The sequence below is a fragment of the Episyrphus balteatus genome, chromosome 2, assembly GCF_945859705.1.
Source record: "Episyrphus balteatus chromosome 2, idEpiBalt1.1, whole genome shotgun sequence".
Taxonomy (NCBI): domain Eukaryota; kingdom Metazoa; phylum Arthropoda; class Insecta; order Diptera; family Syrphidae; genus Episyrphus; species Episyrphus balteatus.
In genome coordinates, this window is record NC_079135.1 from 71,642,122 (window position 1) to 71,666,093 (window position 23,972).

The following is a 23,972-nucleotide window of genomic DNA, read 5'->3' on the forward strand; positions in this document are numbered from 1 at the left end:
GACATTTTATAACTTACCTTAAAGGTCTAGAAAAATCTGGTATCTACAAGTCACGATTTTCAAGGACCATCCGAAAGGTGCAGGTACATAAATTAATTTTAATGCATCCGCTTTTCGCTACATAAATTCGAGGTGAGAGATTCAGCCCTATTCTACTATTCGATTAACGTGAATCACCGTATTCCCTTTATTAATCATGTCAAGTTGACTTTGAAAAACTTCTAACTTTCGATAGCAAAGTGTTGTGTTCCCGTCTGTTTTAGAAATTCTAAAGAAAAAAAAATTGTTTAAATTTAATTTTAACCACCTTTTAAACGCTTCTTATTTTAGACTTTCACTTGAATCGAATAGCATAATAGGGCTGATTTTCATATAGGTATTAGGCTGTGTCGTTTTCAGGCAACTTTTCTTTTTCAAATAAAAAACAGCCTTATCATTTTCGAATATACATATGAAGAAACAAGTCTATCAAAAGATAAGCTCTTGATATTAATATTTAGAGGTGCCTATTTCTGATTTTCTATTTTCCATATAAATAACATGGGAAAAAATTTGTTTTTTTTTTTTTCTTATTTTTGTAGTTTTACAAAAAAGCATTGTAAAAACTAACTGTAATTATGATAAATTGGGCGCTCTACAAAAAATCCTCAATACATTTTTTCATAGAGTGATCCTAACCACTGAAGTTATTCAAACTTAAAGTTCAAAATATATGAAACTATGACTCTTACTTCGTATACATATTACGTCGCTATTATGAGATTAAGTTAAATTTGAAGAGTATCGAAAATTGTGCAGATGATAGAGTTCTTTGGATGATTTAGAAGAAAATTTTAAAACTTAAGCCAAATTTTAATAAGGTGCATTAAATAAAAGTCCTGTTTTGACCTTTTCAAACCTCATTCAATAAGAAGATGTAAAAAGTGATAGTGCTCTATTCAACAGTAAATTTTTACAAAAATTCAATTTGCAGTTGTTTCTCTATAAAAAAATGAAATTGCTTTAAAATCACTTTGAATATCATTTGCGTTTCCATTCCATTGCATATGTGGACTATCAGACCCACCTCCGTTAAAAAAAAAAGAAATAATCTCCCAACGACACCTTAGAAGCTCGCTTTTCGAAAGTAGGCCACCATACCCAAAGATAGTACTTATTGATTTTTTTGTGTATATTTTTTTATTGCAGTGAAACCTATACGATATTTTCGGGCGGATTGTCAATGGAGAAGGGTGGTAAATCGCCCTGCATTACCGTAATGCAAGGCAAATCGACTACAGTTTTAGAAATGGAGCATCCTGTTGTAGATTTTATTACCCTTTGTGAGAGTCCTTGGTCTAGTGGTAAGATTGAAAAATATATATATATTGATTCATATAATCCTGTCTATTTTGGACTTGTAAAAAAAAATTTAACACAATTTTATGCAAGCTAATCACGAACATTATAAACCAATTTTGTTTCGACCATATTTTTCAGATATGCAGGAACCATATGCCATAGCAGTACTGCTGCAACACGATTTAGTTTTAATAGATTTACTTACACCCGGTTTTCCATGTTTCGAATCGCCTTATCCTATGGACTTACATGAATCACCTGTTACATGTTGCACTTATTTAGCTGACTGTCCATCAGACCTAGTTCCGGCTTTTTATTCCGTGAGAATTTATTTTTATATACTAGTTTATTACTGAAATTGAAAATTATTATTTTTGTGTTTGTGTATTTTTAGGTTGGTCGAAGTACTGCGAGTCGAAGAACGGGGTTCTCAGATCGTGAATGGCCTGTATCAGGAGGAGAGTGGTCACCGGCCTCTTGCAGTTACTCGGAAATCGTGATAACCGGCCATCAAGATGGAACTATTAAGTTTTGGGATGCCGGAGCAGGTTCACTACAGGTATTTTTATTTAAAAAAATCTATTATTATGTAAAATGCATCTTTCATGTTTATGGATATTGTTATCAGGCAGTCAAAACTCAAAACTTCGCGAATGCTATTTTCTTATAAGTCATAAACGACTAAACCCTAACCGACTAAATTTTCAACCATGCACCATGGAGTGAATTTTGTTGCACGATGATGGTGGTGTCAACAACTTCGCGTCTTCCACGACGTCGCACGGTTGTGTCCTTGGTGATTTTTACCTCCAAATTCATTTGCACAGCCATTTCTTTACGAAAAGTCATAAAATTTTTCACACTGGAGAATATTAGTGTGGAGAATACGAAAAAGCTTTTAAATGACAGCTTCAAAAGGACCAGCAGAATGAGCGTTTAAATAGAATTTCTTTTTAAAAACAGTACCTATAATCTAAAAATGGCTAAATTAATGTTAAAAAGGTGTAAAATCTTAGTTTTTATTATAAATATTCATATTCAATAAGAAAGAAAAGAATGAATCAATTTTGAAAATTAAGTCCAAAAAGTGGCAAGTTAGTTAAAACAGTTCATGGAATTTTTTTTAAATAAGCACAATTTAAAATCTCTGCTATAAATTTAAAAAAAAATTTAAAATGTTAGGGTAATATGGTCGCCAACTATGCTTTAAAGTAAATTAAAAAATAAAAACAAGACCTTAAGATAAGTTAGCATGTTCAATAAAACTGAGTATTAATTTTTTCAGTAAACCAAAATATACTTTTCCAATAGATTTTAATGTTTTAAATTTAAATCTGTAATAAAAAACAAACGCTTGGCATTTCCTCAATTGCTGAAGTATCAGCTAACCCACTAAACAGATTGTATTGCGAGATACAATAATTGGATTTCGTTTTCTACACGGAGAAAAAAAGGCATTAAATCAACCGAATGCTCTTTTTTAATCGTACTTACTTAAAATAATAAGATTTCTAATAAAAATAAATAGAATCCGTTGAAACTCTGTTAAATTCAAAATGAGTTCTATTTAATTTTTGTTAAAAAAATGTAAGTGTATCAGCTTAAAATTAAATGTTTTTATTAATTTTATGTGCATTCATATTGAAATTAAAAGATTAAACAAAAATAAAAGATTGTTCAGTTTTCATGTTCACCCAAGTTTAAAAGAATTATTTTTTTCTTAATCAAGTATGACATCAAAAGAAGGGTCTTTCTAAGCTCTATTCATAACTAAAAACCAAAAACATCTTGGAGGTCTGGTTGTATCTCGGAAATAAAGTCTCGAAACAATTTTTGGATTACAGATATGAGTTCACAATGAACAGGCCTATGAATTTTGGTAAAAAAATTACAAATTTATTTTTTTCAGATTTTCGAAAAAAATCCAAGTGGTACGTACCCCTTTTCGAAAAAAAAATACGTTTCGAAAAATTTCCTCCAAATCTGTTGAAAGAGATATAAAAATAAAGGTATTCATACCTTTAAACCAAAAGTCTGAAGGTCTGGTTGTTGAGTAATTTGCATATAAATATATTTTTTTCTTACACGGAGAAAAAAAGGACACCTGAAAATAAGATGATGCCTACCTTACATCAATACTTAACAATACGATTCCCGCTTAATTTAACTGGAATCCGCTTTAATTTTGTTAATTTTAAGGTAAATTTCATTTCGTTTGAATTTAAATTTTCATCTTGAAAAAACCAACAAAAAATAAAAATTTAAGACTTATAGTCAGACTTTAGCTTTAGTTGCAGTTTATCATACTTTTTTCCAACTGGTGGTAAAGCACTCGCCTATTGACCCAACAGTTGTAAGATCCCCAGTGGCTACGAGTTTCTTTTATATTAAAATGCTTACAATAAAAGAAGAAACTGCAAGAAACCATGCAGAAATCCTCTTAATTTAATGTGGTCGTATTTAGGGGGTCTTTTTTCTCCGTATAGTTTCAGATATCTTGAAACCAATGTCTCGAAACAAGTTTGGTTTACAGATATGAGTTCACTGTGAACAGGCCTATGCATTTTCGTTTTTAAGATATTCGAAAAAAATTGCCAAAAAAATACGTTTTGAAAAATTTCCTACAAATCTATCAAGTGAGACATCAAAGGAAAGGTCTCTTTAATTTCATAACTGAAAACCAAAAGTTTCTTGGAGGTCTAGTTGCTGAGATATTTTTCTTTTTTTTTCTTAGTTTCGGACGCAGATAGCTTGGAACTGTTCTCAAATTTCTTACCTCTGACTCTACAAAATGTATAACGGTCCAAAACATTCAAATACATTTGACGGATTTGTCAGAATAGTTTCACATTCACCTCTCTTGAATGCCGGGTTACAGAGACATTCTAGGCAACTTTATCAAACGTGGAACTAGAAATTGCTTCTTTTCTGTACTTGTCCTGCTCTCTCCAACAAAAATAAAATTCTATCTGGAAAATTTCTTCTTCTTTTTACATATAAATGTCCCACTCATCTCTATTTACGTATTAACTTTTCTTTATTCACTTCTTCCAGATTTTATACAAATTGAAAACTGGCAAAATCTTTGAACGACCGAGAGCACGGTCAATAGATAATGCGGACGATGATCCGCTTGGTATACAAATTATAACACTTTGTGCTGAATCAAGAAGGTTGTGCATTGCCGGGTCAAGTGGTCACGTGATACTATTTAAGTTTAGAAAATTAGAAAGTACCTCAGAAATATTGGTCCTAGAAATACCAATAAAATATGAAAGTTTCGATGATGATGCTGGTGGAAGTCCTGAATGTGAATTTGTTCCTCGCCAAGCCCCGAAGACTGCTGATGCCGTTGAAAATGATAAAAAGGTAAACAATAATAAATTTGTATTCTTCCCCAAGACACTCTTAACAAATTTAAGAAAAAATTGCATAGACCGATGGCATGCTGAGGGTAAGACCAGGAGCGCAAAGAAAACCCCCAGGTTTTCAGGCGCAGCTCATTTGTTTAACACCTTGGACCCAGGGTAGTCATCCTGGACAAATAACATCACTTTGTTTAAATTCCAGCTATGGCCTGTAAGTACAAAAAAGATACAAAATTTCAAAAACAAAATTGAAAAAAAAAAATCGTTCATGTTATGTGAGGTCCATAGATTGTTTGCATATAACGAATATCTAGAATCTCCTGCTCCCTAAATGTAGAATCAAAAAAATAAGTAGTAAATAATATTAAATATTGTAAAAACCCGATTTATTTTTATTTATTTAATTTATACAAAAAAAAAATGGGATAAAAATTGCTTTCACAGCTTGATATTGGAAAAATTAATGTATTTCTAGAATGGCTTATGGCAATGAATACGGTTTAGCTGTTGTCGATACCGTTCAAAAAGTCTGTCTCCTTAGTGTTGCTAGTCCCGATTTATATGGAGCGCAGGATCCATATTCTCGGGTGCCAAAGAGTCCAAAACGTGGTGATAATAATAAAGATGAATACACGCGTTCACCTAGTATAGACCAGGTAAGTGCGTTTTAGAACGTAAGCCCCCTTTTCTTACACATTAACATTATGATCAAGAATATTATAGTTTCTGTTAGTTATATATGTTTTTATTTTTTCTTTCCTTAGTATATTTATATATTATTTTATTTTTTATTATATTTTTTTTTTTATTAATTCCTTAAAAAAAAAAATTGGTTTTATTAACGGCGTAGCTTTGAGTTGATATTTTTTTTTTTATATAATTTTATTAAATTTTTGTTTGTCTTACTGAAAAGTTTGAAATAAAAAAGAAAAAACTCTGAAAAAAATATATTTTTTTATATTGAAATATTGCCCACATTGATTTACATAATTGCAGTTATTATATTTTTTATAAGTGGATAAATTTTAAAGCAAAAGTCATAGCATAACCAGAAGATTGATACCAAATTGTATGTTAGCAATAGAGTTGATAAAAAAAAAATAAATAATACAACACTTCCCAAAAAGCAATGTGGCCTTATAAAAATCTTAATTGGCTTATTTCATTGTAGTAATAATTTCAGAAGAACAAAAAAAAAATATTTATAAATAATTAATTGAGAGCTAAATTTTAACATACACTTGAAGTTATTCTTAGTTATGTTTGCAGTAGAATTTTGTGCGGAATATGCTTTTATAATTTGAATTTTAGCTCATGAAAATGCTCAAGTACACATGAAAAGTGCTTGTAAAATATTTAAAAATAAACTAATTATTTTATATTTAAAAGTCCTGTGTCTAAAAAATTTAAAAAAAAATGAATGACCCAAAGGAATTGAAAAGAAAAACATTACTCGTCATTGAAGTTGTATGCTATTCTCTTCGAACCACAATTTTTTAAATATTGAAGTCATCAGCACAAGGAGATATGTGATGGCAACAAAAAAAGAATTACTTTCTTTAAAAGAAACAATTTTGTTCTTTTTCATTCCGGTAATCGAACAGTTCTAATAACCGTCCTGTTCGGTTTTCAGTCAAACTTTTAAATCTCGGAATAATATCGCCTGGTACAGTAGAACATATGTATAACTTAGTAGCAAAATGTTCTACTTGGAAGTACTTAGCAGTAAAATAAACTACTTAGTAATAAAATATATTATTTAGCAGTTACATAAATAAACTACTTAGTAGTAGAATATACTACTTAGTAGAAGAATATACTACTTAGTACTAGAATATACTACTTAGTAGTAGAATATGCTACTTAGTAGTAAAATAAAGTACTCTGTAGTAAAATGTACTATTTAGAAGGAAAATATACAAACATACTTATTATTAGTAAAATAAACTACTTAGTAGTAAAATATACTACTTACAAGTAAAATATACTACTTAATAGTAAATAAACTACTTAGTATTAAAATATACTTACTACTTAGTAGTAAAATATTTAATTTTAATACTATGTAGTATGTTTCGCTACTATTTAGTATAATTTTCTGCTATGTAGTATATTTAATAACAATGTACTATTCGCACTTTTTTTACTCCATATGCAGTTCTTATTGTATTATAATAGTTTATACTACAACGTCGTTCTTTATAACAATGGCAGCACTGTTATTAGACTACTACTAATGTTTTGTACTTTATTAAACTATGCATATAGTACTTTGAACTACTATAGTAGATCCAGAGAGGGTGTTCTTAGGTCCCTAACGTAAAACATTTGTTGTTCTAGAACGTAAATTAGAAATTTTGTAAAAAAAAAAAACATTAAAAATGCAATTTTTCATGTGTACTGAAGCATAATAATTTTCCATGCATATAGGTTATTTTACTCTTAAATAAAACATTTTAATACTTTAATAAATTTAAATTAAAAAAAAAAAAAAAACAACAACAACTCGCTTCAGTTAAAACAAACAAAGGATAAAGTATTTATATTTGAAAACGCATTTGATTTAGTAATTAATTTATTTGCAAGCAATTTTTTTGTTAACTATTCAATTGTATTTTTATATTTAAAACGAAATTCAATTAACTTAATTAATAAAAATCAGTTTTAATGTTCAATATGCGCTGTTGGATTTAAAACAGTTTCTATCTTGTTTAATTATTTTTTTTTTTACTGTAATTTTATTTGCCTCATTTCTTATAATTTTTATTTAAATAAAAATATTAAATAAATGCTAAATGTAAATTATATAAAATTATGCGCTTAGGTAAAGAATTTTTTTTTTTTATTTTTTTATAAATTTATTATTTCTATAAAGTACATAAATCAAAAAAGAAAAAGAAAAAGCATCGTAATATATAATATAGATTTTTAGTATGCTGCTATAGTCGCTAAATCGATTGACATAAAATTATTGCTTGATTAGAAATATTCAGAGCTTCTCAAACCAGAAATTTGTAGAATTAATCTGAACACAAAGTAGACGAAAATAGTACACCACCTTTATAGAGAATCCGATCTCTGATGTATTTGAATGTTCGATTTTAAAAATTTAATATAAAGTCAATATTTTTATATATTTTTTTCTTTTATTGTCCCCTTCACTATAATATTAGAAATTTTTCTTTAATTCTATAAAAAGATATTAAAAAAAAAGGTTTTAATGATCGCCCTTAAAAAGAAAATATAATATTTATTTGTATATAAATATATGCACACATTTCTGTAAAGAAGATGTCCAAAACTTATCACATGTTGACATTTTTCTAGCGTCATTCATACCTACTCCAAATGCGCAAAACAAAAGAGCTGAGCTACAAACTCTTTCTTTGTTTTACCAACCAAAATGGTAGAAAATTCTTAATCCAAATCCCAAATCCGCTCAAATTGAACTGCCCCATTATGCAGGGTAAAAGAACTAGAACAATATGGGTAAAGAGCTCTAATAATAAATTAGTAAAACTCTTTGCTTGTGTGACTAATTCCGCTTAAGATTTTGGCATTTTCTTTGGAAATAAGAACCAATATCGAAATTGAACTTTAAAGGGCTTTTAATGTAAATATATTTTGCCTAGATTCGAACATCCGTAGAAATGATGGTAATAAGAGTTTGTTAGTTTTGATACTTTGTCTTTCCCACAAATTCACCTGGTTAAAAAGTGTAGATAGTAAATTTATTGAACAGAAATTCAAATAAAAATGTCTCATATGGTTCATGTGTTTCGATTTATCCATCCATGCATTTAATTTATAATTTTATTTATCAAAATATTTGATTAACCATTGAAAATCAAAAACCATAGTGTTTTTTAATGATGTATGTTTTAAAATGCTTGTTTAATCATAAGATCTCAATCTTAATATACAAAGTGTCTTAGATTTAATGTAGATATCTGTAACAAAGAGATACACGTCAACATTCTAAATTACCCCTATCAATTTCTTCTTTTTTTTGTATTATTTATTATTTTGAGAAGCTCTGAAATAACAAATGCGTTGTCAAGTAGAATAAGTTTTACTAACAACATATTAACTAAAACAAAACAAAAGTTTAACAATCAAAAAAATTAAAAACCAAAACAAAAAAAATCAACACCCACCAAAAAATAAAACACTTGCTTTAGTTAAACGACGTGTCAAGTAGCCCACAAAAAGTGACCCAGATGCCGTCCTCCTTACCTCATGAGACAATCACCGCTACTTTAGTCACCCAAACAGCACAATCATCTCCATCAGTCGCTAGAGAGCAATCAACCTCACCCTCCCGTCCAATATCGCCCGCTTGCGAAGCACTCGAAACTCCCCAAAGTAGCAGCACTAACAATAACAGTCCTACCTCAGAGGATCAACCTGCACTACAATCCTCCGAATCATCACAAGGTCGCCGTAAGTCAATTCCATGGAAAGCATTCAATTTAAAGCGTCAATTATCCAAAGTCAACATGAAGATTTCCAAAACCGATCCAAATACCCCATCGGGTTCTAAAAGTTCGTCTGTTTTTTATTGTGCCCCAACTGAAGGTACGCCTCTGTCACCTGTCGAAATATCACCAGATTCTGTCTCAGAATCAACCCCAACCGATACCGAACAAGATAAATCCGATTATATGGAACAAATTGAAAAGGATATTGTTTCCAGTTTAAATGAAACCGAAAATAAAGAAATTGCACCCGAGGCAAGCCTTGAAAGCACCTTGGACCGTTTGTGTGGCAGTAATTCAGATTTATCAGAACCAACAAGCCTGTCGGCTTCGCAATCAAATTCTACTCAAAATATCGCTCAAAGCGTTCCAAAGATCAATATTCATGATCGCATTGTTATTGTTCGTACCAATAAGAAGGAACGCACCATGTCACAGCCACAAGCTGTACCAATATCTGGCTCGAAACGTGTTGATTTTAGTGACGAACCGGCTTTTACAAAATCTCTAGTATCAACTATGGAAGGAGCTCATGTCTCACGTCCGGTCGATTTACCTTTGTTCGATAATGATGGCGATCAACAACATCCAGTTGCACCACCCCGGTACAAGAAAAAAGACAAACGCGATCAGCGGCTGCTGTCTGTGCCAAATATTAAATATCAAGTTCGTGATTTAAGATCACGCAATGGCAGAGGCGATCCATCACCTTCATTTGCTGGGAATCTTATGCGTAGGTTCAGTAAGTATCAACTTTGCGATGAAAATAAAAAAAAAATTAAAAAAAAAAAAACAAGCTTAAAAAAATCAGGTAATAAAAATCCTCTGTGGTTTTTTCTTACTAGCTAAAAAGGTTGTAAGTCATACAGATAAAAATTATAGCAAAACGGATAGCTTTTGTGAACGAAAAAAATAAATATGATAACCATCCAGAAACGACTAACATTCGCTGTATAATTTATTATTTTTGGCTTTTAAATTTCCACTTTGGTTTACTTTATATATATATTTTTTTTATTTTTTTTTCATATTCATCGACAGTTTAAAAAATCCTTTTTATATTATTTCTTTATTTATTCATTTAATTTAAGATTATTTTTTAATGCAGACGGCTTTTTAAGAATTTTCTATTTTTGTATTTTTTTTAAATGATACTTTGCAAATTAGTTAAATAAATTTCCCCAAGTAGGTTGAGTTTTTTTAACATAGAATTTTTGAATATAGATTTTTTTTTAAATATTCAATAAAGTATTTTTATATCAGATGCGTTTTTATTAAAGTAGTGCAATTTATTAGAAATTAAATTAAAATAAAAAAAATCGTTTTTAAAAGTTACATTTTTTGAATTACTAATTTGAAGTAGATTAAAGTTTTTTGCAATGTTAGCTACATATTCTGACCAACAAAAGAATCGTTACTTTTGTTTAATTTTTCCCCCTTTTTTTAATTAAATATATATGAGAAATTTGAATTTTTCTTAAACATTAAAATAAAAGATTTCTTATATAGCACATTTTACTATTTAATAAAAAAAAAATATTAAATACAAATTTAAAAAAAAAATATGACATGGTGAGGTATTTTTAAAGTTAAAAAAAATTAATATTTATTTTGAATTATATTTTTACCACAAACATTTATATATATAAAAAAATAAACAAAAACTTACAAAATAAAATACATAAACCACATCCATGCAAATATAGGTAAGTAATTTAATTTGGACGCGAATGCATCATGTTGCACTTGCACTCTTATTAACATTATAGAATATAAAAAAAATAAAAATACAATTTATGATTGAATAGCTTCGCAGCTTGTTCAAAAGTACATAATAAACAAACAAGAAAATATAAACACAAACCATTTGAATTTTTGAAGCCTACAACACAAAAAATAAAATTATAGAAAAAACATAAAACTTCTGGTCATGGTTTGACTTGTTATTATACAAAAAAACATTTGTTTTTTATTTTGTTCTTTTATGGAAATATTTAGATTAATGCTGAATTTAATTTGAATGCATTTAAGTTTATATAAGTTTATTTGGTTTGTTTTTATTTTGTTTATTTATTTTTAGTAACATAAAAGTTTGTGTGAGTCCCTATATTTAATTATGTTTAGAAGGAATGTATAGAGATTATGCAGAGAAAATCACGAATATTTGAAGGTTTTAATGAAATAATTTGTGTTGTTTTGTCAAAGGCAATAATTATTTTTTTTTAATTCTGTCCCCTTTATGACTTTACATGAGTTTTGTCACAAAAAAAAAGATTGTTTAATGTCCTATGCAAAAATACATACATCTGATAAAATCATACAAAATATACAATTTTGTACATCGACTAAAATTATACTCATCGAAAAGAATGTAATTTTTTTATTTTTGTTGAAAGCTTAATATTCATTAAAAAAAAAATATTTCATAGCAATGCAAGTGAGGGTACCATGTATTTTCAAAGGAAATGTAAAATATTTGTGTTGTCTTTCATTTATAAAATAAAAAATTCATCTACCATCCACGCTGTAGGTGGGAATGCTTAAAATAATATTATAGTGTGCAAATCAATACCATTTTTTTTTTCTTAGTTAAAACATAAGCCTAAATAAACAAATAAAGCTGAATTTGCAGTAGAAAACTTTTAAATATATCTAAACTAATTAAAGCTAAGTCAAAAACTTAATTCAATTAAAAAAACCGAACTGCGTCATAAAAATCTATTCGTTAAAAAAAAAAAAAAATTAAAAAGTGTTTATCACATACCTACATTATTTTCTTCCTTACCTAATGGTTTTTTTTACCATTGGTGGACTGGGCCGGTGAATCCCTGGGCGAGCGATTTTTTTAAAGCTTAATTAAAAAAAAAAATTGATCATAGAATACGTTTCCATTTTACCCAAAAGTGTTCTTGAAAACCCTTGAGCCCTTATGGAGATCCTTAAAGCATTATTTGGAACCGCTCTTTTAGAGGTCGAGTTGAGGAAAACTTAGAAACTAAATTTTTAAATATACCTAAACAAATTTTGAATGTGTTTCTAAACGATAAAAATCAACAAATGTTTTTTTAGTTTTTCTTTTGTAACTCAAAAAATGTTTGATAAAATGAAATCTTTTTAGAGATGTTGTGCTTTTATGTGACTCTCGCTCCACTACTCAACAGTTGTTATACAAAATTAAGGAATCTTCACTAAAAATGGAGTAGTGGTGTGGTTTTGTAGCTAAAGTCACAAAAGTGAACAAAAAACGTGCAAAAGTCATAATTTTGTATCTTATTTTGTAAGAGATTAATCGTTATGTGATTTGTTTTTATAGTTATTTTTTCCCCTAAGACTTCTAAATTTTAAAAAAAGTTTCAAGTCCATACTGGAATGAGTTTTTCTCGAGTTTTCCTAAATATTTGGTCAAAATAATGGTTTTAAAGAAAACAGCTGTACAGTTCGTAAGGAAAACAAAAGTCTTCATTTATCTACAGAAAGCCTTGAGTTTTAAGCAGTGCTTGATTTGCCTTGAAAGTGTGAAATAAGATTTTCCATTTAAACTGCCTTTTATTTCATTGAAAATGTATTACCACTTTGTGTTTGTAATGAAAACAAAAATTAGTTGAATTTGTGGTTCCCTTTAAGGACAAAGCGTGATATGAACTTTAAAAGTAAATGTAGGTACCACAAAGAAAAAAAGAACAGATACAAACCTGGTTTTTTTTTAGGTATGACAGTGGGTTCTTCAGTTATAGATGCTGTCATACCCTATTCTTGCTAAGACAAAAATTTTGGTCCATGATTAGCTACAGACTCTTATAAAAATCACAGCCTGAAAAGCCTGTGAATTTTAATATTTTAGGGGAACATGGTTTCGTTGTTGCACGTCCGTGGTCAGGTAACAAAACAGGGCTTTTCAGAGAAAAATAACAAAGAAAAATAAACACATTTTCTCGACTGTTGTTTGTTTATTTCTTTTTGCTTTGAAAACCCCTGTTTCTTGCATGCAAACTGTAATATCTTTCGTTCTAATTTCAACTTTGGAAATTTTTATAAATTTTTGAAAACTCCAATAACACGGCAAGTTTTTACAATAACAAACCTTTATTACACCACACAAATTATTTTCGGGATGTTGCTCTCAAATAAAAGTAAGAAATTGAGTTTTTATAAAACATGAAACTATTAATTAATTTGATTAATTAATTATTTCCTCTTATTAGGTAATGTTTTAGTGAAAGAATTGTACAAAACAAAAATCAATTATGAGCGGAGGAAGCAAAATACTTATATTTTTCGAAATTTCACAAAAACTGCATTAAATCGAAAACCGTAAGGATTTGGAATGTTAAGTTACCAAATTCTGAGAGCCCTAAAGTTGGCCTATCAGCATAATTCGTTTGATCCATTACTTTTGGGACACCCTGTATAAGGTTTTGGATGTCTCTGTTCTTATTCAAGTAATATTTGAGATTAGGATATTAATGTTGTATGTTGAGTTATTTGAACTTAATATTGGCTTGTTTTGTTAGCAATTTAAAAATTTATCAAATAGCAATTTTCTCAAATGTACTAATTTATTTATTGAATAGAGTGCATAATTCGTCATCACGCACTTTAGCATATCTTGCAATATAAAGAACTTATTGAACCATCAAATACATAAATGTTTTAGATCCAGACTTGTATAATCTTTCCCAAAATCTTGTATCTCAATTGTTTCATATTGACATGTGTGCAGGTTTTTTTTTATTTAATATCTCATATAAAGCACTATTCTGTCACCTTTAGGTCTCAATTTGATAATGATCAACATAATTGTACAATGCCCCTATATTCAGCATTTAAAATAGTAGTAGAATAAATTAATTTTAATTGATAATTGTTTTCGAATTGAATCAAATGAACCTGCCTTTACTATCGTTGCAAGTTCAGTTTGAAAGAATTACCTAAGGCACTATTTTATCTTGATTGTTGCACTTTTCCCCTCCAACTTAAAGTGCATTTTATATTTTTTATTTCCTTTATTGTTTTTTATTTTAATTGGCAATAAAATTGGTTAACTAAAATAGATTTATTTGTTAAGTATAATGAAATATAAATGTTTCAAAACGCATCATACTTTCATCAATCGCTAAATTTATTTAAAGAAAAAAACAAACTATAAAAGGCCACATTTGCGCTAGTTGAATTTCAAAAAAAAAAAAAATTGTTAATTCGTATCTTTTTCTATTTACTTTTTCTATACTATACATTCAAATCCAATAAAAAAAATATGAATCTTAAGGATTCGTCCGAATCAGATGAAGAAAACCATAGCTGCCTTAAATTAATTTTTGGAGATTTATTTGGTAAATGCAACAAAAACAATAAAAATGTATATAATAATAATTTTATTCATTCAGAACGCATTCCTGCATTAAATTTAAAATACTAAAAAAAAAATACAAACAATAATCGTATTTGATTAGAATTTTTAAATTTAATTTTAATATAAATATGCATATAGAACAATAATTTTGCGACTGGTAGTTGTACATTTAGATTTTTTTTTATATTGAAATGCAGTATATGAATATATATATATATATATTTTTTATTAATTTTTAATTGTTAATTTTGCAAAAGTAGAAGCAATTAAAAGCCGCCTCAAGTGCAAACCTATTTTAGTATAACCAATTTTAATTTTTTTGTTTAAAATTGTTAAAACCTTTTTTACTTATGGCCTAAAACCCAATTGGAATATTATAAAGATTAATTTAGTATTACATGCCTTTTTTTATTGAGTTTTTGTTTTTATAAATATTAAGTTGCCCTGCTGCGTTCATTCATATTTGTTTTATTTTTTTTTTTTTTATATCCCTAAGGAAGAGTCGATGTGCAAATTGTATTGTAAACATAAAAGTTGAAAACATATTTTTTTTGTATGAGTTATACAAATTCACCTCACAATATTCGATTTATCGAGGAAAAAAAGGAAGTTTTTATTTTGTTAAAATCATGATGTAGATGGTGCTTATTGGTGTGGGTTTGATTGGTCCTCTTGTTCGAAAATAAAAGAATAGAAAATGGTTTTGTTTAAACAAAATTAAAATTAACTATTTCAGAACAAATGCTTAAAGAACGAACACAACACAAAACATCTTCTGTCATGGATAATATGAAACGTAAGTAAAATCAACTACGATAAGTATTGTTATCAAATAGAACTCCAATAGGAATGAATATCTTTATGAAAAGAAATATGTATATTCCAGTAGTCTCTAAATGGTCTATTTTCTCTGAGGATATTGAAAGCAAATACTTCTCCCCTCCATAAGAATCAAATACAGTTAAAACATAATTCACCGTTTCCGAGAAAAAGTTCAATAAATATGCAGTTTTTTTTTTTCAATAATTATAAAACCAAAAAAAATATTAGCTGTCCAAGAGATTTTCCATTCTATATACCAAAAACCAAGGTTTAAAAAGGGATTTAATTGAGTTATTTACCTACAACATGTACTCAAAAACTCTTGATTTTTGACTTTTAGATTGCATCTTTCGAGGAGAAGGCTATACAATAGGGTGGAGTGAAAAAACCTTTTTTTCAATTTTTGCGTGTCCTGTATTATCAATCGTTCGTCCATGATCTAAAATGTACACAACCAAAATTTTAGTCAGTTATGTCAACATCTTGAGGTGGCGCACTAGACTTGAGTGAAAAAATCATATAAATCTTCAGAAGGCAATATATTGTACTTTAAGAAGATTTTTTTCCAAACCTAGTATGTAAAAAGATTATGTTAAGCTTGTTATTGAAGCTGCAATTTTTATTTGTAAGCCCAAGGCAAGAGATGGTTACATAAAACTAAGATCAAATTCGGGCAAAATTTCCAATTTTTTTGAAACCGAATCTGAATATTTTGGCCAAAAAGAGTACCCAAAGACTGCTTATAGATACATTTATAATTTTAGCTAATTTGATTTATTGCTTCTATGTCTATTTATGTATTTAATTAAAAAATTAAATTAAAAAAATTAGAATTAGTGTTGTTTTTACGTTTTTGAGATTTGCCTCTTTTTCAAGCCAAGTCAAGTGCGCCACCTCTACATGTTGTCATAATTGGCTAAAATTTTGGTACACACGAAAATCGAAAAACATGGTTTTTCACTCCACTTGAACTCACTTGAACCAAAAGTTTTGGTACCAGGAAAAAAATCCCTTATTAGTATATCTACCTACCTACAGTTTTGTATGATTCCATGATTATTTAAAAAAATTGAATTTTTTAAGAACAATGACAATGCAATGAGCAGACTCTCTCTAAAAACCTCCTTGAAATATGTTTATGAATCTGTTACCTCTTATAAAAAAATCTGCATTTTATTTAAATTTTCCACAAAAAACGAAATATCTTTCAAATCTCATAAAAATTTAAAAATGTTTTGTTTAAATGTTGACTTTAAATTTAATAAAGTGTAAATAAATTGGGGCCTAAGCCGAATTTATTCAATTAAAAGTCGTGACTAAAAAGAGATATTTTAAAATTCGTATGCGATTTGGCAGTTTCATAATTTTTAATTTGGTCTTTAAATATAATGGAGAGTGAATGAATTGAGTCTTATAGTCTATTTAAAGATATTAAGACCAAAATTTCAAATTTTTTATTTAATACATATCATAAATGGATACCTCTGTATATAACAAAACAGGGCTAGCAAATTGAATTGAAGATCGCAAATGAAGACATGTTTTTTTTAGCGTTATGAAAATGATATAGGGAAAGTGGGGACAAGACCGCCTATGGGGGAAAGACCGTTTTTGTACTATTTGTATGAACAAAATTAAAATTGGCAACTTTTGTGATATAAAATAAGTGGCTTCTAGTAAGATAGATCATGTCTGTAAGTATGTAAAAAGTTACTGTTAATTTTGTGTTTTTTTTGTACTTTGAAAGTGAAATACTTAAAAGTCTTAAATTTTTCTTTTTTTATTATAAAAGATGGGAGCCGATGAAGATATATCATACGTGTCTTATTATTGAAAAAAAACTCCATTTTTACAGAAAGAAACGGTTTTATTACTAACAGCATTTGATAGGGCGGTCTTACCCCCATGTGGGGGCAAGACCGTTTTTTTGTTAGATGTTTTTTCAAAACGTATTATCTTTTGTTCAGTATTTTTTACTTTTACTATAATAATGAGAGTTCCTGCAAAATACATTAAACTTAATGAATAAAGACTTTATTTTAATTAAATGAAGTTTTTTATTAGTTTTTAAGGCAATTAAACACTAAAGGGGCGGTCTTGCCCCCAATTCCCTTACCACATTCATCATCATTCATCAAGATTCGTCCTCATTCATCATCGTTCAACATCATTCATCATCGTTCATCATCCTCTCATAGTTCATTATAATTCATCATCATTCAATATTTACCATTCAACATTCATCATTCATCAATCATCACCCATCATTCATCGTTATCGTTCATCATAAATCATTCTTCGTTTATCATTCATTACTCAATATTATCATATGTATTTATATTCCTGTAAAAATGAGGTCGAATCTTTGTGTAAGGAGCAACAACAAATTAGAACAGTCAATATCAAACCAATAAATGTTAGAAAAACCAAAAAAAAAAAACATACAAAAGTTGAAAATAGAGAGAAGCAAGCCGATTTAAACAATAGACTACAAAATTTTTACAGCTTTAGAAAGATACTGTCTAGGATAACGAGAATAAATCATTTAAGACCATAGAAGGATTGACTCAAACAAAAATTGGTACACTGTAGAACAGTTAATATAAATGGAAAGAATTGAACTGCAAGACCAAACTGAGTTTTAATATAAAGTCATTTTAATTAAAATACAAAATAATATAAGTTTCATACGAAATCAAATCTTTTTTACATTCATTTTATTTTTGTACATCTTAAAATACCGCTTGAATATTATATAATCTCACTTAAAATTTAAATAGGTGTCTATACAAATTTATAAGATCAAATTATTTTTGAAAATGTTTACAAATTGTAAAAGTTTCCGTTGCACAGAGTTTCGGGACATCTTATAAGCTAGAATACAGAGTTCTTGGTCAAAAAATTGCCTTCCCTTTTGTTTAAAACCCTTAGAAGATATACCAATCAACTAAATCCCATACATACTTAGACCAAACCTAGAATCTTCACAACGGACCAAAATGGGATCTTTTTCAGTACTTTCCTAAATCGTAAAAGCACTGATATGTTTTAAAATGATCTTTTACCTCATTATATACTGTTACCCCTCTGCCTGTATCAAAATAACACAAATCAAAAATATAAAATAGATATTCTATTTAATTTTGAATGAAAGAAGAATAACCACGAATTGCATTTAGTGCTACCAAACTTTTCTTGTGAGTACGAGTAAAAAAAAATATTGATTTTTTATTAAGTTCTACTTCAGTTGTTATAATTTAATTGTATTTTTTTATAATTTCAATAATTTTCTTTAATTTTTTTGTTAAATTTATTATTAATTTCTGTGCTATCCTGCCAAGGATTACGCCTTTCTGATAAAAAAAAATAAAACTTTAATAAAAAATTCGTGGATCAGTTTCAGACAAAATAAATAAATATAAACATTATGTTGTTAAAAATCTTATCCCAGATGAATGGTGTTTGCGGAGGAACAACCTCTGGATCCGGCGGTGTTTATAGTGGCAGTAATACAGCAATCGGTACGGGTGGTAGCTCCAATAACCGTCGTATGGTTATGACGGGTTGTGGAACTGGTGTTGGTGTGGGTTCAATTAGTGGTAGTAGTGGTGGTAATATTGGTGGTAATATTATGGCTAGTGGTGGCAATGTTAGTAGTGGTGCTTGTATTGGCGGCAATGCTAGCGGAATTGGGCCAAGCACTTCACTAATTGGACTGCAAAATACGCCAAATTTGCCTGCATCCATTTCGCCTGGGCTGGCCGCTTGCGGTGTTGGTGGTAGTGGCAGCGGCAGCTCGGGTGGTAGCAATCAAAATATCAATATTCAATGTAATTTTGGTTCGACTAGTGCAGCTTCCACACATCAGTCGCAATTTTTGCTAACACAACAACAACAACAACAAATTCATCAACAACAACAACAACAACTACAACAACAACAACCACACCAGTTATCTCAGCAACAAACACTAGCGCCCGATTTTGTTCGACGATCAAGATCACAAGGTGGGAAAAAATTGCAAAAATGTTTATCCACAGCATCGTATGGGGAGGAGTTGTCAATTAGTCGACCGCAGATGGCAACCATGCCACACAATCTACTTATGACCCGACAATATTGCAGTTTTGGTAGTACCACATCTATAATATTTGAAAAACATTATGCAAATTCATTTATTTTCAAAAATTTCAACAAAAAAAACTCTGTTTTCCTTTACACACATTTTCATGTGTCTTTAAATTTCTTTCTCTTTGATTTTCTGATTAAGTTCTATCCAAGTTATGCCTTTAAATTTCTATCTCTTTCATCATCTCTTCTATTATAACTATTTCTATCTGTCATCTTTTCCCTATAACTCTTGATCTTCGTTTCGATACTCGACCTTGCACCTTTTAGTCCTTTTTTTACTCATTAACCTCATCTGTTCCTCTTCGATTCTTTCGTTCGTTCGTTTTTTTTTTTATTATCCTTATTTTACTCATTGATTTCAATTGCATCTCATCTAATGATTTGTTTTAGTTTTCAATTAAAATTAAAAAAGAAAAAATATTTTATTAAAAGTGAAGTTATTTATATGGTTTCCTGTTGACATGTCAAAACCGTACATATTGTCACTTTTATGGCAATGTACCATTTGTCAAAATGGGATGATTTCCAATAGAGCTTTTTAAAATTTAAAATAGGGATGCGAAAACTAAAAGAAGCAGGAAACTGATGATTACACAGGTAGATAGAGATTTTCTTTATATAAGTGAAAAAGTAAAAATTTATTTAAGATCTTTTTTTTAAATACTGTTGATTAATTACTACTATTAGTACAAGACTGTACGAAGATTTTTTTATGAAATAAGAAAATTTCTTAATCTGACACTATCAAAATTGGAAACTATCAAAGTGACAAAAGACAGCTTCATGGATGCGAGGTTATTAAAAAAGAGGGTTCTAAGCAAATTTTCACGTAATTTTACTGGCGAAAGTGTTAATTAAATTTTGAAATCTAAGATTCATAGAATTTATTCTTCACAAGAATTTAATAATATTTTATCTAAGTCATGTCGTATTGGAGGAGTTTTAGTAAATTGTTGGATTAAAAACAAAATTAAAAAATTTAGTAATATAATAACTAATAAATAATTAAATAAAAAAAATTATTTAAATATATTTTATTTTTTTTATACATATACAGAGTTCAACATATGACCAAGAATATTCATATTTAATCATTTGTCAAAACAGAGAAATAAAAACGAGAAAGAAATGCCTTTATAATTTTGAGACTTAGTTTCCACTTTTTTGCAAATATTATTTATTGAATGAGTAGTACTTTATTAAGAATTGTATTATTAGAGGTTTCAGTTTTACATATATAAAATTAAAGATCTCATCTAATAATGAAATTCTAGAGAAGAAAATCTTGTTTTAAAAATTAATAATGCTTCTTCTAGCTTCGCCGTTCAACGCTTTAAAGAATCTTGCAAAAATCTTATAGTATGCTACAAGAGCATATTTTTATGCTTTCACTCTTAAAAAAAAATCTTAAAAGAGAATATTATAAGCAAAAATGTTACTTGGCAGTTCATAATATTCGCTTACAAAAAATTATACAATTAATATCAGGTTCTACAAAGTAGAGTCTATGACGTTTGTGATTTTTTTGCTTTAAAACGTGTAAATAAATTAAACATAATTTTCAAAAGTTTAGTAGCATTAGTCAACGTTAAAAAAAAACACTAAAAAATAATACTCCCTTGCCACTAAATCAAAATCTAGATTTCAAAACCTCAAAATAACAAACAACAAGATTAAAGATTCATATAAACTACTTATCTTCAATTGTAGAAGTGATATATGTAATCAATCTACTTCTTCATTTTTGTTTTATATACATACACTGAAAATAATAAATTTCGTAAAATTACGAAAATCGTTTCATACACTACATTTTCGTTGGCCCAACGAAACTTTCGTTGGCTCAACGAAAATATGTAATTTTTCGTAATATGAAAACCTTAATCAATTAATGAAAACGTTTCATACACTTTTTCTCCCTTTTTAGTGCCAAAAAATCCAATTCAATGAAAAGATTCATCAATTAACGAAAAATTTCATACTCATTTTAAAGAATAAAAATAAGAATTTTTTCCTTACTTTATTAAAGTTTTAATTAAGTAACGAAAAAATTCATTAACTTATGAAATTCAACATTAACTAACGAAATTCTTCATAAGCTTATGAAAATTCTTCATATACTAATGAAATATAACATTGGCTTATGAAAAATACATAAGTTAACGAAAAAAATCGTTGCCTTACAAAAAAAACCTAGACTTGGGTGCAATTCTGTTTTAATGATTAAAAATTGAATCTTGCTTTATATAGTTCACATTAGGTTTTTGTTTAAAAATCTATGTAAGTTGAGCTGAATATAAAAAATATTTGCGTATTGACAAGGTGTCTCACGAGAAGTCGGACTCATCAGTTGACTTAAGTGAGCTCCACCGGGTCGAAACGCCAATTTTTGGTTTTAGACTATATATTAAATTAATTAATTAAATTATATTAAATTAATAATTTAACAAGTCTAATAAAAAAATACAATTAATACAACGAAAAGTTTAGTTAGCTAACAAATATTTTTTCGTAATTTAATTAAAATGTTCATTAAATTTACGAAAAAATTCGTTAGCTAACGAAAGTTCTTTCATAAATTAATCAAAAATACATTGACTAACGAAAAATATCACCGTGGTTAATTAAATTTTACGTTAATCGATGAAAAATTTCGTAAAGTGATGTAAAAATTCATTAACTCTCGATCAAAAATTTTTACGAAAAATTTCATTAAGATACTACAGTTTTCGTTGATTGATGAAGTTCTTCATTAACGTATGAAAGCCATTTCGTTGAGCCAATTAAATTTTTCATCGGCTGAAAATTAATTAAATTTCCGTTGGCTCAACGAATTTTTTCTTTGTATTTACGTAAGGATTTGGTTCAGTGTACATATAATTCGTATCAGCATTTGTACATAGTGAAAATTTATTACAAGTTTAGACACATTTTTGTTATTATTTTAAAAGTCTTGTGGGAAGTAACGTTAATGTTGGTCCAAAAAATATTCAATATTTTCTTCTATCTTCAACCAGAATTAACAACAAAATGTAAAATGGTTGCATTTGTGTTTTTCAAACTTTTCCAATTCTCGATAGCAACACTAAGTGAAGATATTATAATGTTAAGCAAAATTGCAAAAAACTAATATCTCTTATTTAACGTTGATTCGACTGTATAATTTCGGAAGTAAATTTCGTAGATTTGCTAAAATTGCGCATATTGGCAAGCAAAATATTAAAGAAAATTGATACAAGTTAATATGCGATTTTTGCAGTACCTATACATTAAAGATTTGCCAGGTATTTTTTTGTTTAATTCACCCAAACAATGCCTAGAAATATGTAAAATAAAAACGGTTACTGTCAACAGGTTAACCACTAACTAAGTTAAATATGACTTAAATATTTTGCTACATTTTTTTAATTAATAAATAAATTCAAACATTTTTTGTATGCCTAATGTAACAAATTAATCAATTGGATTATAATAACAAATTAACATCTATAGATCGTGCTCAATTGATAGGTAAAAATGTGGACTACTAAAATAAAATTATATAAATTCTCACGTAGATAATACAGTATAGTTAGTTATATATTCTTATGTTTATGTACAAATTACTATTATAAGTACTATTTGTCCTGACAACTTAAGCAACTGCTATAAAATTGATTATTGTTTGTTCCATTTTTGTTTTTAAATTTCCTTTCACTCTCACCTTAGATCTAATGACACGCGTGTCTTAAAACAAAATTGATTTTATTTTCATTGAAGAAGTTCCTAGTAACATTTTGATCTCTATATAATTGTAACTGAAACTCTTTAAATTGAATGGTTTTGAGACTAAAAAAGAAATGTAAACGTTTTCGCTTATTATGTAGGTTCTCTGAATTTGAAACTTTTTCTCATATTTGTGAACGCAAAAACTATAATGATCATTTCCTAGTTTATAATTTTTGACATCTTCACATAACTCTTCTCTTCATGTTGCACTATAAGTATTGGTTGATTTTTTTCTTATGCACTTCGAAAGTTTCTTCTCAAAGGACTAAATAAATTCCAGAATGCAAGTTTATTCTTAATTATATTCTTTGAAACATTAATTATTTGAACCCAAATCAGCATGATCACGAATATTCGTGATATATATATTTTTTTTAAGTTTATAGAATAGGTATAAATAATTTTAAGCAGACTATAATTTTGGTTGTGTGCTTGAATGAAATATTTTGTGCTTGAGAGAAAACAAATTAAATTGTTTGCTTGATTTTTTTTTTTATTTTGAAAGGGCGATTCAACAAAAATTAAATTCCAATGCCATTTGATCCTTCTTCCCCTACTATAAAATAATGAAAAATGGTATATTCTTGTAAAATTCCATAATATCGAATCATAATTTTCCAAACATGTCTTCTTTAAAAATTAGAGTACTTCCATGCTTTTAGTCAAAAAATCACCTAGGAATAGTTACCCCAGTATCTTTCAAGTGTACTAATA

The 23,972-nt window shown here is 28.3% G+C and overlaps 1 protein-coding gene across 8 annotated transcripts in view; it reads left to right on the top strand.

The window, feature by feature from the left end:
- LOC129909972 (syntaxin-binding protein 5) overlaps positions 1-23,972 on the top strand; it is a 298,435-nt gene that overhangs the window by 258,736 nt on the left and 15,727 nt on the right. For 2 of the 8 annotated variants that reach the window (XM_055987161.1, XM_055987164.1), the window contains exons 8-15: positions 1,189-1,343; positions 1,480-1,661; positions 1,736-1,900; positions 4,396-4,710; positions 4,778-4,920; positions 5,185-5,365; positions 8,891-9,929; positions 15,274-15,333. In XM_055987161.1, coding sequence (XP_055843136.1) covers positions 1,189-1,343; positions 1,480-1,661; positions 1,736-1,900; positions 4,396-4,710; positions 4,778-4,920; positions 5,185-5,365; positions 8,891-9,929; positions 15,274-15,333 — 2,240 coding nt within the window. Of the gene's footprint in view, positions 1-1,188; positions 1,344-1,479; positions 1,662-1,735; positions 1,901-4,395; positions 4,711-4,777; positions 4,921-5,184; positions 5,366-8,890; positions 9,930-15,273; positions 15,334-18,810; positions 19,490-22,982; positions 23,001-23,972 lie in introns of all 8 variants that reach the window. The other 6 variants (XM_055987162.1, XM_055987163.1, XM_055987168.1 and 3 more) reach the window with 5 other exon arrangements.